Source organism: Phaethon lepturus, unplaced genomic scaffold, assembly GCF_000687285.1.
Source record: "Phaethon lepturus isolate BGI_N335 unplaced genomic scaffold, ASM68728v1 scaffold16609, whole genome shotgun sequence".
In the NCBI taxonomy this organism is placed as follows: Eukaryota; Metazoa; Chordata; class Aves; order Phaethontiformes; family Phaethontidae; genus Phaethon; species Phaethon lepturus.
The window spans coordinates 45545-62858 of NW_010562920.1; the positions used below are offsets into that span (position 1 = coordinate 45545).

Sequence of the window (17314 nt, forward strand, 5' to 3'; positions counted from 1 at the left end):
TGCTTAAAGAAAGAGCTTTGGGACCATAAGATACAGAAGTGAGTGAGATTTGCCTATGTTGTCTCTGCAAGGCCCCTGCCGTTCATGTAGTGGCAGGGAAGACGATAGTAGGGTCTTGTATTTTGATTCTGCTCCTGTTGCTATCAGAATAATTCAGCCATTTTCCTCAGGTCACCTCTGCCACGAGCAAGGTTAAATTGCCTTTACATACATCACCTAGGTAGCGCTCCATCCACTTAATGATGTCAATACCTCGTACTGTGTCCTCAAATATATCAATCTGCAAGAGAATGAAAGTCTGTGGTGAGCATCCTTTCACCTTTCCTCCCCATTTGGTGGCACTGACAAGGCGCCTGTTCTTTTCCCTGGTTTCTAGCGTGCATGCCTAATTCCCATAGGAAAGAAATGTGTGCATGCACAACTTCTCTCCTTTCCCTGCAGTCCAGAGTCGAGCCGGACAGGCACCCCAGGCAGGCAGAGGGGGGCTGCTGCGGGCTCCCAACTCCCAGCCGTTTTTTCGCTGAATGTTAGATATGTGATGTTTGCAAAATGGCTTTGTTGCCTCTCTAAACGCCTCAGGAAGGTGGATGGCTGCCCCCCTTCTCTATCTGTATAGCTGCAAATGTCCACTATTTTCTGTCTGCAAGTGCAAATACTGAGTGTCAAGTTTTATCTTCATATTGAAGTAAATTTTCAGGGTGCATGGTGGGAAGTCAGCCAGGTCACCGATACTGGATGCAGTAACCCAGACTTCAGTCACAGCAGAGAGGTGGAGGACTTCATAGGACTGGATGTGACCAACACCGATCGCTTCCCTGCATGCTTGGTGAGCCCAGAAACTGGCAGTCAATGATGGTGACCAATGGAATAAGTATTAGCTTCTCCAAGCTTTTGATAAAAGAGTCAGGTTCTGCTGTCAACTCTTTCTTTTTCCCTTTTTGAAGGTGGCGAGCATATTTGTTTCCCCGTTTTGGGGCCATTTTGCTGTATTTATTATTCTGCAGCAAGCTCCGAGAATTGCCTGTCCAGCAAAAGTGCTATTAATGAGCCTTCTACTCCATACCTCTACGGTGCCCAAAGCTTTACTATGAATTGTTCATAGTACAGAACTGCTGGAGAGAAGTATAATTGAAGTCTCTGGAAAAAATCTTTGATTCATGAAAATAAATAAGCGTGTGCAAAGCCCCCCACTGAGTCTCATTCAGTTTAATGATAGCCACTTGCTTGAACGCTTTCCTGAATTGAAGCCAAAGAGTGAAGGTTGAGGGGTCAGATAGCATATGTACTTGAAATAGGAAAATATGAATCAAAATTTTGATGAACACTGAATCCCCGAGCCTCTGTGGATGGTTCCCTTAGAGAGGGCCGTTATGATGAAGCAAATTCACGAGAAGTTAAATGAAAATCTGGATGGCTTATGGGGTTAGACAGAGGGACACAGACCTTTTCAGGCCAGTGATTTTAGAATCCCTTTTAAAAGAAGTATAACAAAGCAAATGAAACCATGAGATGGGCTGTTTCATTAAGCTGTGTGAAATACACTGATTTTAGATCATTTTTTAGCAGAAAGGTATTCACATCTGAGGAACCAGCAATGTAATACCATTGCAGAAAAAAAAGCTGGGATGGGATGAACATGAAAATTGACCTTTTTTAGTATTGATATTATAGATCAAATATGACACAATGTTAATGGAATAGCTCACAAAACCTCATAGTATTGCCCATCTGGTGTCACTAAATGAAATTTTCCAGGGTAATTATTAAAACACATTTCAAAGCATAAAATTCAGTTGAAATACGAGCAAACGAAAAGGCAAATCATTTCAGTTACAACTTTTAAAAACAAGGCTAGTTCATTCTATTTGTATCTTCTTTAACCTACACGTGTGATGATAAACAGAAAAACATTTAAATGGACAGTGTATCACCTCTACTTTTTAAAAAAAAGTCTGTTTTCTCCCCTGGTTGAAAGTCATTTTCTCTGGAAAGAATACTTACAGCAGTTTGAAATCCATTTACAAGCAGGAAGTTCACAAATTTCATAACCTCCACTGCTGTGTCCACTGAATAGGTTATGAAGACCTTGCCTAGGAGAGAGAGTCCATATGAATATGTGATGCATTAAAATACACCATTCAGAGGGTGGGACTTTCACAGCCCTCCTTTTCCACCGCGCTGCAGGTTCTGCCCACCTACGTCTCTTCGGATTATTTGGGTGGATGCGGGATAGCGCAGTGGCTTGGTGTCGAGCTCAACCCCTGTTCAGAAGCCTTGCTCTAGATTTAAGCTCCTACTGCCGTGCCGCTGGCAAGTGCCGCTGGCAAGCGACCCTGCGGAAGCCGCACAGGGTAACATCACCCTGCCGCTCGCCCTGCCCTGCTGCCAGAGCTGCTTCTTCCCCAGACCTTTGGCGTACGTGAGGTTGGGCCCTCACCCAGCGCTCATGCCACCGGCACCATCTGCAACCAGCACAGCTTTCCCCCAGACCTCATTGCTTTGACTGAGGGCTGGAGGAGCCCTTATGCATGCTGTGCTGCCTCACCTTATAGCAGCGTTAACCCCCTGTGCAGGCAGGATGGATGGCTGATGACAGCAGTGTCTTCAGCTGTCCTTGCCATTGTGGAAGGAGTTGTTTTACTAAGGAAAGAATCATGGATTTGCAGGTCAGGGTAAACCAGCTGGCTAATCTAATCCAGCTGTGCATGTATCACAAATGACACAATTTTATCCAGTAATTCCTGTATCTAGGACACACTAGCTGATAAAGTAGGGTCTATCCAAGAGGGGTGTCCGGTGTCATAACTCCCTCCTACAGGCTGGAGGGATGCAGCTCTGTGGATTTGAAAGGTGATGCGCAAAAGGAAGAATAAAGGAAAACTCAAAACCTCAGGAGAGATGCGGAAGGTTCTTAGCAATGGTCTATCTATCTCACCTGCTAGGCAGCACAGCATTGAGAAGGAAGGCAGTTTCCTGAAGCCTGGCTTTCCCGTACGAGTTGAAGGGTGAAAGCGTTTTAGGGGCCGGTGGCAGGGGAAGCGCCTCAGCCAGCGCCCGTGCTGCCCTCAGCCCTCAGTGCGGGCTCCCAGCCCGAAGTCCTCTCCACGCACCAGGTCAGGGAGAAACTGAGATTGAGACTCGACATATTTGTCTGGTTTGGGACAGGCAGAAACGCTCTACCCTAGGGCTTTGTTTGTTATTAGTCTTTTACTGTAAGCTTCAGTGCCTCCTGCCTCAAAGGGACATCCTGTTTAGCAATAAGTCATGAAAGCAATCTAAACAGTATTTATTTTTTGTAAACAAAATAACAAGCAATTAATGACAATTATGTTTTCAGGATTGAAGGGGATAATTCCATCCCACCAAACACAAATGCTCACACCCTACAGATGTGATGACACTCAGTATTTTCTTTTCTTGTTGTCTTTGTGTCTTAATGTCGGTCCCCCTGCCTCCTCCTCCCCCGGAGCTTTCCCACCTAAAGCTGTCGGGCTGCGCTGTAAAATCTTGCACAGAACAAATTTGCTAACCACTTACGCAACTCCTCCGGCAAATTGCTGGTTCTCAGAGTTCCCTTGGCTGCAGGGTTACTGAGGGGTCTCGGGACGGCAGCTGGAGATGGAAAATTGTCAGAAGGGCAACAGCATGCTTCATCCGGGCCACACGCCTTGGGGGGCAGCTGGCCATTAGGTAGCTGGTTGTATAGCTGGTTTCTACAAAGAAAAGCAAGCGAGGATTTAAAAAAGACTTATTTTCAGGCAAAATTCAGATTTTTTTTTCTTTTAATAACACACTAAGAAGTTGATCTGCATATTAGCTAGGAAAAGTTCCTGTAGAAATGCCTGGCTCAGCATTTCTACTTAGTTATTACAGCATCTTTTGAACGGATAGCTTGTTGACAGTCTACCACAAGAAGCAGTTTATTGCAGAAGCAACATTTAGCCACAGGAAGTAAATGCACCTCATGGCTGAAAGCTGCTCAGTTTGCAATTCACAGAAGCAAAGGCCGTTTCTGAGTGAGAAATAATGCCGTGTCGGGGATGTTCTTACGCACGTACGGGAGCAGAGTGGCACTTGGGTAACCTCTTCCCATTATCTAAAGGGTGCTTAATGGCACCCCGGATGCTCTCCGGAGGTCATGTGCAGCACAGGAGCACAGCGCAAGGTGGGGATTGAGAAAAATGGGGGTGCAATGGCACTCCATCGCCAGCTCTGGCACAGCTTGGAGGGTCTCCAGGTTAGGACAAAACTCAAAGTTTTGCTAGAGGGAACAAAGTTAGTTTCTTGACCAGCAACAGCAGACTCAGCAAGGGTTTCTCATGTCAGGGATCTGCGCTCCAGACCCACAATAATCTTGCCTAACGTCTTCTCCATTGTAACAAACAGAGGGAAAGGGATGATTTTAGGAAGCTTAGCGGTTCTTGTCCTACTATACTTTGACTTCACAGGTTAAGTCAATAGGAAGGGGAGTCTATAGAGATTTTTCCGTGAGGTGTGCTTTGAATCTGCTGGACGAGTGTTAGGTTTCTCTGAGAGCTTTTCCCCACAGAGCAGTGATGTTTAGTCAATCAAGCCCACTCTCTTTTTTTCCTTTGCCTTCCTTAAATGAATGATGACAGGCTGGTCACAGCATGTTTTCTGTTGTCACATTAAGATTTGGTTTATTCATTTCGGTACAGATGTTTTCTGTTACAAAATACTCTATAGGCAAATATTACCAACATATAACTGCCGTTTCTGGAATCAGCATGCAAACACCAGCCACGCAGCCGCAGGACAGACCCCGCATATTCTGGATTTCTTTTAGCAGAAGAAAGTACCAAGAAAAGCAATATGTACCTCATCAACGGCCACAAAAAATTACCCTGTGGCTAATTTACAGATCTTCCCAAAACTTCACCTTGTCTAACAAATGTGCCAAAAATTAGGAGTCTGTTTTGAAATTTTGCTACTGCAAAGGATACTCACTATTCCTCAGTATTTTTACATTTTCATACAAACTCTTCAGCGCAATTATCTCTGCTGCAGGTACTGCCTCACCTTGCTGTCACTTTTCTGTCACAGCCCCTAACTTTTCCCAGGCCAGAGCAGTGCGATATTTCAGTCGTCTGCAGTCTTTTGTCCCACCTCTTCTCCCAGTTGTTTGCCAAGACCATGTCACGTAAGCGGACATTTTCAAACACGGATGCCTGTAAGTCTAGCACCTCTAGAAGTATTGTGGCACTTAAGTAAAAATGGTCTGATTTCAGATGTCCTCAGTACCTGAAGCTTCAATTTGTCTTCAGGTAGCTGAGTCTGGAGAAAACCCTGCATGGATAGTATTTCCCATCTGTTAATGACATGCTTATAAGGAGGGAGATATAAGACCTGGTAAATTAATATTTGAAAACGAGTCAAAAAGCCCTGAATGAAAAATGATAGACATGTGGTGTTTTATTACTACATGAAAAATCATAGAAAAGGCTGCAAACTGCAACGTAGAGATATATCAGCGACAGGTGAGATTTTCTCCCTTTTTCTCTGCACTACGGATGAGATAAGAAGGAAATCGCTGGAAGCCAATGACTGAGGCATCCCAAGCTGGTACAGCGTAAAGCTGAAGACTGCAGTGAGCCGCCGAATTGACCTTTGCTTTCAAGCAGGAGAGCTCTAAGGTTTCAACTGAGATATTTTTCAACCCCTCATCCCTTTAACCTTCAAGCATTTATCTTCCTTAATGCGTGCATTTCAGGGTGCGCTGTAACAACAGATCGGGTAACTGGCTTTGAAGTTCTCTAGGGCAAGGTCAGGTCCCAGCTGGGTGTAAAATAGCAAATGAAGAAAACTACCCGGCATTTCGCATGTACTCCCGCCGCCTGCACACGCTAACGTTACAAGGCTTCAGAATTATTGGTTGAAAACCCACAAAATCAGATCAGAGGAGCTTCCACTGTGTGCAACCCACCCCTCCGAGGCATACTTACGGGAATCGAGGAGGACCAGGGGAGGAGCATGTCCTTGGGGGTGGTCGGTCTCCAGTGCCCTTGGGAGCACGAAGGTTTGAGTAATTTGGGATGACTTGCTGGGCCGGGCGGATAACTCTCATGCAAGGTCCAGGAACAGGAGGAAGCGGTTGCGATATATGTGCAAAATGTTGGTAAGGAGCTCTGCCATCTGGGAGGGTGAGAAAATAAAGGCAGCAACTATAATTTTCAGCCAATACATTTTTGCCTCAGTTTGTGTTTATTCCTTTCCAGGCACGTCCTCCTTCATGTTTTGGGAAACTGAACAGTTTGGAGTCATTTGCAGGTATCTTGGTCTGAAAGAAGCCAGATTAAGGAACATTTTACAGTCTGAATATTCCTATTTCCAATTCACATACAGCACAGTTCAGACCCCCGCCCTGGGTTGAACTGTCAGGACAACGGACAGTTAAACATTCAGGGCTGCTTTGTCCCTGCACTTACCATGCCTCAGTGTTTTTTTGGTTGGTTTGTTTTTTTTTTTTAATTTCTTTTTGGCAGTAACTTGTGAAAATGAATCATCCCAACGTTCTCATGAAAGCAGATGCAAAATCCTGGAACAAATCAGTTTGCAACAGTAAGGCTAAACAGACTGTGATTATTGTAAATGAAAAGAGAAAAAATAATCTCTTGGTTTGTTACTTCACCCTGTATGAATTTTCTGCCTAAGTGACCTTTTAAGGCCTTGCTGCTGCTCCTGTTGTCATCCAGGAGGCTGCAGGGGAAGTTCAAAGTGTCAATTTTGCTCAAATAAGTCTGAAAAAACCTTACTGTTGTTGGCCGCGCACACGTAATGCTGTTTAATAACTAACTTACAGTGGAACTGTTGGCATAAACTGAAAGAGAAAGCAATGTAAGCTGTTTGTTTCCCAAATGTGGAAAACGATTTTTTTTTTTTTTTCAGTCTTTCTGCTTGCAGTTTTCATTAGGCAGCAGCTCTGTGCACTTTCAAGCTGCTGTGCGCAGATCAAAGTCCAGCCTGGCAGGGCTTATTAGCGCTGCATGATTATGGTGTTATGAGCTGGCTCTGAAAGCTGCAGTACTCAAACACTATTTCCAAATCCTTTTAGCTATTTTGGGGTCATGCTTTCCTTTTCCTAGCAGCCATGAGGACTAAAATTTTTTTAAAAGAAGGAAGAAAAAAAGAAAGAAAACAAAGCTTTGACGAAATAGTCCCATTCCAGGAGCCAGTACTAAAAAAAACCAAAACCCAACCACTCCACAATTACAAAAAGTTCCCTGATGAAATTGTGAGTTGGCAACATGTATTTGTTGAGATTGTTTTAGGAGATTTTTCTGCTCCCCCTCTTAACTATTTGCAACAGGACAGGGTAAAAGAGGCTGGGAGAACAAAACTGAAAGTAAATCTGGTCTTCTCATGGGTCCCTTGTGACCAGCTCTAGGGAAGGTGGCAGGGCTCTGGGAGGTTCAAGTTTACAGGTTTTTAGGCCAATGTTTCACCAGCTTCCTTCAGATCTATCTGATGCTTCCGTATTTTAATGGCTGGAGCAATTCAGAAGCACAGCATGGCTGAGCGTGCGTGCACACACACCCCAACAGCCCTCGTACATAAATATCTGAAATAATGGTCCCTGGGCACATAGCGTTGCTGCGAGGCTTTCTTTGACTTCAGAAGCAGTTTTGCTGCTGTATCTCAAATAGCAGGTGTCCGGAGCCAGCTTAGCGCCGACGGGCACAATCCAGGCTACTGCCAGTCCCCGGGAGAGGCGCGTTGCGACACACAAACTGCAGAGCTTTGTTGTGAGTTGCCACTGCCCGACAATTATCTGAAACGCAAGGAGCTGTCAGGAGGTGATTTACGCTGTACCAGGCATGTGAGAAACAGGAGCACAGTTGCCAGCTTCTTGGTCCTGACCAAATCTGCTCCATCCATCTGAGTTTATTTTATTCTTTTTGCCCTCTGGATATGGTTGAAATGGTAGTGATTTTTCTAAAGAAAGCCTTTCAGAGTTCCTGTTTTAAAACAAAATGGCCCCATTCAGTAAATGTCCTACTTCTCACGATGCCTGCCGCGTGTGGAGGAGGTAAATGGAGGTAAATAGTGAGGGGTGTTGTGCAACCAGCTCTTTGTCTGCTTAAAGCTGAACTGAAAGGAGAAGGTACAAAAAGAAAACCAGAGGACGTTTTGCAAACGTTCAGCTGTAGACATTGATGAAGGTCCGTCTGTGGCTCCTTCTCCTTTACAAAGTTCCAAGATCAGAGGTGAAAACTGAGGCTCTGATACCCTCTCTCTTTAATATACCTAATTATAGCACATTGCTGGAATGACAAAACTCCTTAAACAGATAAAATATAAATGCTGTGCAGCCAACAGAAGGTTAAAAAAACCCCACCAGGTTATCAGAACAGGCCTACAGCTTTTTATTACAAAGCCAGCCCAAAACATGAGTCGGGGGCTCATGAGTCTAATGTAATGTAAATTATATTAAAACAATGATATTGCTGTTGAATGTTCAAAGCTCACTTCATAACAGATAAAAATCTCAGAGACTGAAAAGGAATACTAATTAATAGCAGGCTGTAAACTGCGTCGTAGCCTCCAAGAGCCAAAACACCCATATTGACGGAGTCACATCAGCGTTCAGTGATACAATCACCAGCAGCTGAGAGGGCTCCATTTTAAGTAATGAGCTTTCATTTCAGCTGACAACAGAAAAAAATGAGGATGATGGATGTCATGCTCTTTTCATATAGAAATGAAACACATGGGTGAGTTTGGTCATAATGCTGGGAGATACTATTTACAGAGATCAAGGGTAACCTCCCATCCTGATTCTGTCAGGAAAGTCTCAACTTTGGGGATCCAAGTGGGAGCAAGGAAATCTATGAAAACAACAGGAATTAAGTCAGTATAGGAGGCTGCTGAATGACTGATGGAAGGAGGAAGGAAATGACTAGAATATGAAATAACAGCAGGGAGAAGGCTGTGTATGCTCAGCGTGACCGACAAAGGCTAGTTTCTAGGCAAAATCATTAGCCTTCATTTGATGAGTAACTGTGAGCTCTTTAACTTTTTGTCTGGCTCAGAAGTTCTGCATCTGAGTCCATCTGTATAACCCAAAAATCTGGAAATATAAAATGGATTGCAAAGAGGTGTTTGAAAAGGTTAATAATTGCATGCCGTGCATTGCTATGAAGTACAGTAGGAAAACACCAGCTTAGTGAATGATGGCTGTGATTAATACACCCAGAAAACCTCCTGTGGGCTGAGTGGGGCTACTCACATGGGTCCTGGGGGTGCTGCTCTGCTGGGCAGCGGTGCCCAAAGCAGCCGTGGGCTTGCGAGGAGGTGTTGGGATGGGGCAAGTGCTGGCACACAGGGCACGGCGGCTGATGCTCAGGTCCAAAAAACTCTCTGGAGATCAGTGGTCCTGGGAGGTCCTGGGGGTTCAGCACGGACACCAGGGGTAAGGGGGGCTCCAGGTGCCTGAGGCCCATGACATCTCGTGACTGGGAGTTGTAGCCCGTGTCCCCGGTCCCCAGCTCTGCTGGGGGTCGGTTTCCTGAGGGTTGCTGTGACCATGAACGCCCTTGGCTGCTCTCCTCCAGCGAGTCCTCCGGAGCGTCAGACAAACTCTGCTCTGATTTACTGGAATTGTGCCCAGTGTCAGCTGAAAGCTGTGATCTTGGCTGCATGCCTGGTTTGTCCATAGCTACAAGATGCATCTTGGAGGGAACTACTCCAGCTATTGACTCACTGGGGGAACAGAAGCGTCCATCTCCATCAGGATCAGTGTATTTTGACCACAAGCTGCTGTCGGGCTCCAAGGATGGTGTTGAATGTTGACGTGCTGGTACTCTGCAGAGGCATGATGGATCAGCCACAGGCTGAGGTGTTTGAGCGACACATGGTGTCTGGGACTCCTCATCCTCCATATCCTCTCCAGAAGGCTGCAAAGCCTTTTCCAAGACATGTTCGGGAAACGGGGACCACGGCATGGATTCATCCACTTCGACTGGTATGCTTCGACCCACAAAAGTGCCTGAAAAAGTGGGAGAAGAGACACTGTAGACAGACAGCCATACAGACAAATGCCTGTTGTCAGTCGTCACTCAATGACTATGAGCTGGAATACTGAAGAGGAGTAGATATTCTTTATAATCTTTTTATTTTTATGTTTTTTTAGAAAGACAGGCAGAAAACAGCAAGAAAGGTCAGGCTGAATTTTGGCAAAGCAAGAAAGTAGAGGGTTAGCTGGAGTGTGGCTAGCACAGAGTTATAACTGGGACCAACCTGACGCAGAGGCCATTTCCAAGTTTTGTAGTTGCACCAGAAACGCGAGTCAGCTGCCTTACTGCAAGGCCAGGATTTTCCAGCAAACTGGAAAACAAGAGAAAGGACTCCTGTGAACATGGTACAGTTTCACACAGGCAATAATCCTAAAATAACCCTATCGTCTCGGCGACTGGAAAAGAAATACCCGTTAGAGTTCTGGAAATCGCATTGCACAAAACAGATGCTTTTATGGGATTTCTGGAACTTACTGTTCCTGCTGAGAATGGAAGGGGAAAAGCACATGAACTGTCTCTCAGAGGTAATTTCTGCACCTGACAAAAGAGCAGGCTGCTTAGGTCTGGAGGTTTGGCTCAGGCATATTCCAGGGAATACAATCACTTGCAATTATTTTACTCCAGACCTTCTAATAATAGCTTCATACTGGTGCCTTGGATCTAAACTTCACCGCACACCTAGCGGAGTAATTTCAACTCCAAAGCTTGTTTCCAAGTGTTGTTGCTTATTTTATCAAACCACTTCATCCAGCCTATTATCACATGGTTTTTGATATTTCAAATTATTGAAAGTTAAAAGACAATTTAGAGGTGTTAGTTACTGTTTGGATTTTTTTCCCCCCTTTCTTTGGAATTGGCTTGGGCCCAAACATCAAAATATGTCTGCCTTTTGGGGGTGCTGTCAGTAAATTTGATCCAGCCAAGTGATCCCTGATGATGGACGCCTCTGCTCCACCTTCACTCAGAATGACAGCAGCAGTGATGAGTGAATGCTGAGTGGGCTTCAGGTAATACAGCCATCTTCATCCTCTCACACAGGGGTGCAGATTAGCTTGCTCCCAGCAAATTTTATCTGACAATGTGGAGTATAGAGAAACAAGCCTGGTGCTCATCATTTCCCCAGCCATTTTCCTTCTATCACATTAGAAAGGCTAAAATCCCAAACAGGAGAGTTTTCAGAGAGGAATGGACTAAGCACACAAGCAACGGGAATGACAATATTTGGCAACAGAATCTGCCTTGAAAGCCTAGTAAAGAAGGTCAAAATCACAACACGTTTCAGGAGCTTCTCGCGATCCAAGGATTTCTCCCAACTTCAGTCACAGTAGCTTGAACAAAAAGGTCAGATGAAGAATATATTCAAATGACCACAGTATTAAAAACAGTTGAACAGGATCACAGAGAGGTATAAGGCAGTGTCCCAACCTTCACCATGGCTCCCACAGCGATTCTGTAAAAGCAAGTGCTGTGCTCTGTGCTATAGGGCAAGAATGAGGCTTTACATTCAGGCTGATCAGATCCAATGGCATGCATTTCCCCCTGAAAGTACCTCTGGCATAGAAAATTCTGGGTGTAACATTTGCTGAGAAGTAGGATAAGAACTGTGCTTTGCTGCTGGGCTGAAATGTAAATATCCCTCCTCTGTGTAACTTAAAACCCATCTATGCAGAAGATTTACCATATATTCATACATATCCTATGTTATAATAAGCACGTCCGCAGGGAGAGTTATCCTGGGATAATTACAGTGGGATAATTACGCCGGTAAATTTTCCCATGTAGACAAGTCCTCAGAGCAGCTATTAGTTGCACCAACACAGCGAACAGGCTGCTGCTCTGACAGCCGCAGCCCCCCGCGTGAGAGCCCCGGGTCTGGTGCCAAACCAGCTCCTTCCCACACGAGCACCCAGGCTTCAAATCCTGACGGTCAGCTCACCACCATCACACGTCTCTCCCTGCCGTTTGCATCCCTTTTCCTCTACCCCACGTCACTAGCGCCGGCCCTGCTCGCTGAGTCATGGTTCTCTCAGAGTCACAGCCCATGCGATGGGAAAAGGAAAAACCTCGAGCCCTCGTAATCAGCCCAGGACCGTGACAGGGACTTGTGCTGCGCTGTCCTGTGCGGCGGTGGTAAAATGTCCTTTACCGGGGACCTTTGGTCAGGTGGCAATTTAAATGATGACTGCCCTGTGGTGGTGACTGTCCGGGATGGTACAGCATGAAGTCAGATTTACACAAATCAGGGTGTAAAGCTGCCGAGTGGTCCCCCGCCAGACTTAGACAAGTGCCTGCGAAGGTTAGGTGTCGAACTCCCTGCAAGGCACCTGCCTTCTGCTCATCTCAGCAGCTTTGCAAACCTGACCCTTGGATCATCTGGCCTCGAAGTGCCTGCTCAGACGTGCTTCGACTTGTGGATATCTCCCTCCGTTTGCGCCTAAGCTGAATGCCGCGTGCTCAAGCAGCACAAATCATATCGCAAACTCTTATTTGAGTTGCATTGATGCCACTGAGCATCTCCAGTGAACTAGTTCCTTGTGCAAAATTCACCCTGGTGTTCACAAAGCGCAAGCTCAGCTGTGGGGTACTGGGGTACAGCTCCACCTCTTTAGGCACACGCGTTGTCTGAGCATCCCTCCCATTAGATGTAATCCTTAGAAAACACCCAAACATGTCTTTTCAGAAACAAATTTGTGATGCCTCATACACTAAGATGTTTCTTTGATGATCTCTGAAGTAGTCAGATCAAAAAGCTAGAAAACGCTTTGAATTCAGATCATCTATGTTCAACAGCCTTTAGTTTAGCACCGTGACAAGAAGAACAGATTTCTGAAGAGAAACTGAGAACTCAGTCCAGAGCTCAGTGAAGTAAATGGGAATCTCTCCATTGACTTCAGTAGGTTTTGGATCAGATGTCAGATGGGATTTAAAAGTTAATAAACTCCTTTGGAGGCTACAACCTCCAAAGTTTTGTTTTTGTTTTTTTTTTTAGTTCCATTCCTAACATCTGGCTGTCTGTGAAACGGATCATGCACAGACTGTGTGAACCTAATGAAAGGCACAATACGGGCAGAAAAAACTCAGACTTGTTTTCTTCAAGTTTATTATTTACTGTATTTAGTCTGCCTTTTAGAGGAGGGATATTAAGACTTTATTAAACTGTATTGCAGATGACCAGCTACCAAGTTCTTCAAATGGCTTACTTCAGAATAGTTTAAAAATGTCTTTTGTATTAGTTTAGTCCTCTGAAAGGATAAACGCCTCTTTATGTCTTAAATCAACTTAATATTTAAATGACAGCCTTATTTCCTTCCTGTATAACATGAGCTAAACTATGAAAATTATTCCAAATACTTGAGCAAATATAATTTGGTCAGACGGAAGAGAGACCTGATTCCATCACTTGTGTTTTTACCTGCAAAAGCTTCTATTTTTTTAAAACATGATTTTGCTTAGACCCTGCTGCAGGATAGCTCAGCGAAAGCTGAGCTTTGGTACCCACCCACAGCCCTGCTCCCACCAGGCCGAGGTAGGAGGCACCGAGGGGCTTTGGTGTTAAAACAGACACACCATTATAAAGGAGGAAAAGTGACTTCATCCTCCTCCTCCCTCAGTAGCTCTGGTTCGAGAGAGAAGCTGTTACAACAGCAGAGCTCTGTCTGTAGAGATGGCCCCGAGGATAAATTAACCCCAGGACATGCTGAACACTTTTTGAGCAATGCTGGCAATGGTATGTGGATGGGAATTCCCGAGAGAAATCCCCACACTGCTGGAAATGTTACAGATGATTCAGAAACATCCTCCTCCAACAGCAGTGCTTCAGGACGTTGTTTCTGCTCTGCTGAAGATCCTTGGCTTTTGGAAAAAGACTCAACGCTGAGCCCATTATCCCAGTATTTTATGTTGCCTCATGCTGCAGAGTTTCATTAGGTTTCCTTTGACTTTTCTACTTAGCTTATCCTGCAAGTATAGTTATGCATAGGACAGAAAAATCACTCGCTTAGGTCTCCTGTGTTGAAGAATTAGGGTAAAGGAATGCTTCAGCATATTGAAATACCCTCAGAAACCTGTAGCCTGATCCCTTTTCTGGCACGGAGACTGCGGGGGAGTGTAGATCGTGCCCAATCTCATTTCCAAAGACACTGCAGCTTCAAGTCAGATCACGATATTGCCAGAAAGCTTCAAGAATTTAATATCCCCCCTGCACCTATGACTATGCAGGAGATTACTGATAACCAGCTGGAGCTGTTGCTTATATTCCTGCTTGTAATAAAGTGAAGAGGCCCTTCCTAAAGGGACAGAGTAGCCAGGCCTGGACTGCTCTCAAAAATGTTGAGGGAACTCCTTAAACCACCCTTTCTCCTTCTCTTCCTTCCTGCTGCTCATACACCCAGTTCTGTAACGTGCATTAATTCAGCAAATAACCTTGGGTGGATGCTCAGTGACCCAAGCTCCTGGGAAGAAACCCCGTCCCAGCTCCTTTGTGACGCTTCTCACATCTGGAGAGGTTCTTCCACTGCTCCTGCCAGGGAGCTGGGAGGGCGGTTGCCCTGCTCTCCTGCTCGTGGCTGGCCGCTGTGGGTGATGGCCGCTCCTGGGAAGCTGCAGGGAGAGCATAAGCGAAGTGGAACAAATTCTTCTGCAGGTCTTTAGAGATGGGCCTGAGCAGCCAAGCTTGAAGAAATGGCCAAACTCCTCTAAAAAACGTCTGCGGGAGGCAAGGGGCTGGCCAGGAAGAGGAAGGGTGTTGGTCTTAGGTTCACCCCTGCAGGTTTTTTTGCGGCTGATTGCAAAATCTGTCAGGTATTTCATCTGTTTCCCAGCACAAAGACTTGTCAGGATGCTCTGTCCCAAAACACACACTAACCGTCTATCTGCTTTTGATTAGAAAACCTCTGTCATGAAGAAACAGAAGAGACACTCCACAACATGAGCATAGCTGCGCTCCTCGTCACTTCTGGAGAGAGGGAAAATACCTTTGCTCTTTTGATCAAAGTTATATTTGCCTACATTGTTAGAAAATACTAGGATGAGAAAGAAACCTTACCTTCCTTGGTGCACAACACACAAGGGAAGGGTTTTATATTCACCAGTCATGGCATTTCTGAAATGGCACTGGTATGGGTTAAGGCAAAGCTGCGATCACGCGGGTGGGGTTGGACAGGAATGTCTTGATTTCCAAATAATTCCTGTGTACTTTGGCTGAATCCTTTAAACTCCGTGGCACTGCTGATATCCATCTGCAGGATGGGAGTAAGCGGACGCAGAATTTGGAAGCTGCCGTGAGGATGCACACATGGAGATTGCAACAAAGGCTGTTGCCATGGGGTCTGATAAGCGTAAGTACACTCGCCTTAAATGCAGCTTTCTCTTCAGATAACTAGACACAACTTTCCTCAAAAAAACCCAGAGACAAATTCTTTTAGGAAGAGCAAGCGCAAATGTGGGAACTGTTTTGGGTCTATAACCTAAATAAACACAGCCAAGGAAATCCAAGCTCCAGAGTTTCACACTTCACCAGGAAGAATTTTGGCTGCTGTCATCACAGATGCTTACCCTCTCCCTTGGGTACCCTCCACAGCAAAGACTAAAGCAATGTGTCACGTTCCTAGCCCAGATTTTAAGCCCTCTAGGGCAGGTAATGTTTATTTTTGTGACTTCTGGAAGAAGTAGAAAAAGAATATGAAAACATCATCCCTCTTCCACACTGAATATATGGTTGCTCTTACGTATTTTCTGCAGCCATGGCATGAAAATCTACATACGACAGGAGAACACACTTCCAACCCTCCCGGCATGGCAAACATCATGTTCCCTTTTGCAGCACTAGCACTGCTTCACTGGACAATCCATGGTGCAAAAGATAGCGTAGACCTGATATTTTTTGTCTCTTTAGTGTAGACTTTGATATGCGTGTAAAAGGAATTCTAGGCATTAAGTAGTAAGAAACTAGAAGTGCAATACCCTCAAGCAGGATCCAAACAGGCACCTCAAATATAGGCAGCATTCCCTGCTAGTTTTCTAATATTTGTGAAATATGAAAATGTCTGCAATGATCTTAGGTAGCCTGAAAAATGTGTTTGTTTTCCAGAGGTAGCTTCCCACTCATTTCTTATGCTTGATAAAACTCCCATAGGCACTGAATAACCCTCAAACTGGGATATCCCACAGCCCCCATACATCTGCAAATCCTGACACAAAACTGGGGCTAGCTGAGTGGGGTTGGACCACCCCAAGAGGCGTAAATCTCCCCAACCTGCTTTCCTACGGTTTCGTGCCTTATGTTGGAGCCTCTGGTTCCTAATAAGGGAGAACCTCCGGTATTTCGCAGGACTGACGCATCCCTCGTCCCTAACCGCTCTCCCCGTGTGCTGCGGGGTGCGTGGGTGGTGGGAAGGCGCGGGGAAGCCTGGGGGACCTGACGCGTCTCCCTCAGCTGGCGTGAGAACAGCCTCGCTCGCTCGCTTTCATGAAACGTGCAGAAATGTCTATATCTTTCAGACGTGTACCCTCTGCCAAACTTCAAAAGCCACTGCTGGGGGTGGAGGGCACTGACAGACACGAACACCATAATTGCACATGCCTTGCTTCCTGCCTTAGAAAGACAAAAAGAAAACCCAACCCCGTGAAGCAAAAAAAAAAAAACCAGCACGCTTCAAGGCATTGCCAGTGCTCAGCAAGAGCAAGCCTGACCTCAGAAGCTGACGGCATCGCAGGCAGCAACACAATCGGCAGACACTTGCCAGCAGCCAGCGGCGTTGGCAAGCGCTCACCGGGGCACCGGCTCTGCCGCCGGCACCCCTTGCACCCCTGCCTTCAGCATCACCTACTGTGGGGCTCACAGCCCTGTCTGGTGGTGGCGGGGCATCGCTGCCCACCCGCGACAGCACGGATGCGGCCAGACCAGGCCTTGAACTTGCCCGGGGCTTGCAGAAATTTCTGGTCGGGTGGCCCCCAGCAGCAGTCGAGGACCAGTAAGCCCAGATCCGCTGTTCTTGTTGTCCAGCCAGCGCTAGCCCTACAAAACCTGCGTCCTAAAACAATCAGTTAGCATGTAAAACGGGAGCGGGTTTTATACGGCTGATTTTATTCTAATTAAAAAGAAACACTGTCAGCTTGCTCTTACTGCTTCCATACCAGCCCCATGGAGAATGGTGCAAATGGGGTCTATGATCTTGTTTTCTTTGCGCTTTCCAGCAACCTCTCCCTTGCCAGGTCTGTGGTCCTCTCCTACGCAGCCTTGAGCAGCGCTGCAGGGAGGGAGAGGGAGAGGGAGAGGGAGA

At 45.8% G+C, this 17314-nt stretch overlaps 1 protein-coding gene across 1 annotated transcript; it reads right to left on the reverse strand.

The window, feature by feature from the left end:
* Nucleotides 1–119: 119 nt before the first annotated feature.
* On the reverse strand, nucleotides 120–17065 carry LOC104626506 (adapter protein CIKS-like; the record flags this gene model as incomplete). Its single annotated transcript, XM_010294446.1, has 6 exons — nucleotides 120–280; nucleotides 2002–2090; nucleotides 3538–3713; nucleotides 5964–6153; nucleotides 9248–10006; nucleotides 16910–17065. Coding segments are annotated over 6 exons (1484 nt in total), but the record flags the coding sequence as incomplete, so codon positions are not given.
* Nucleotides 17066–17314: the final 249 nt, after the last annotated feature.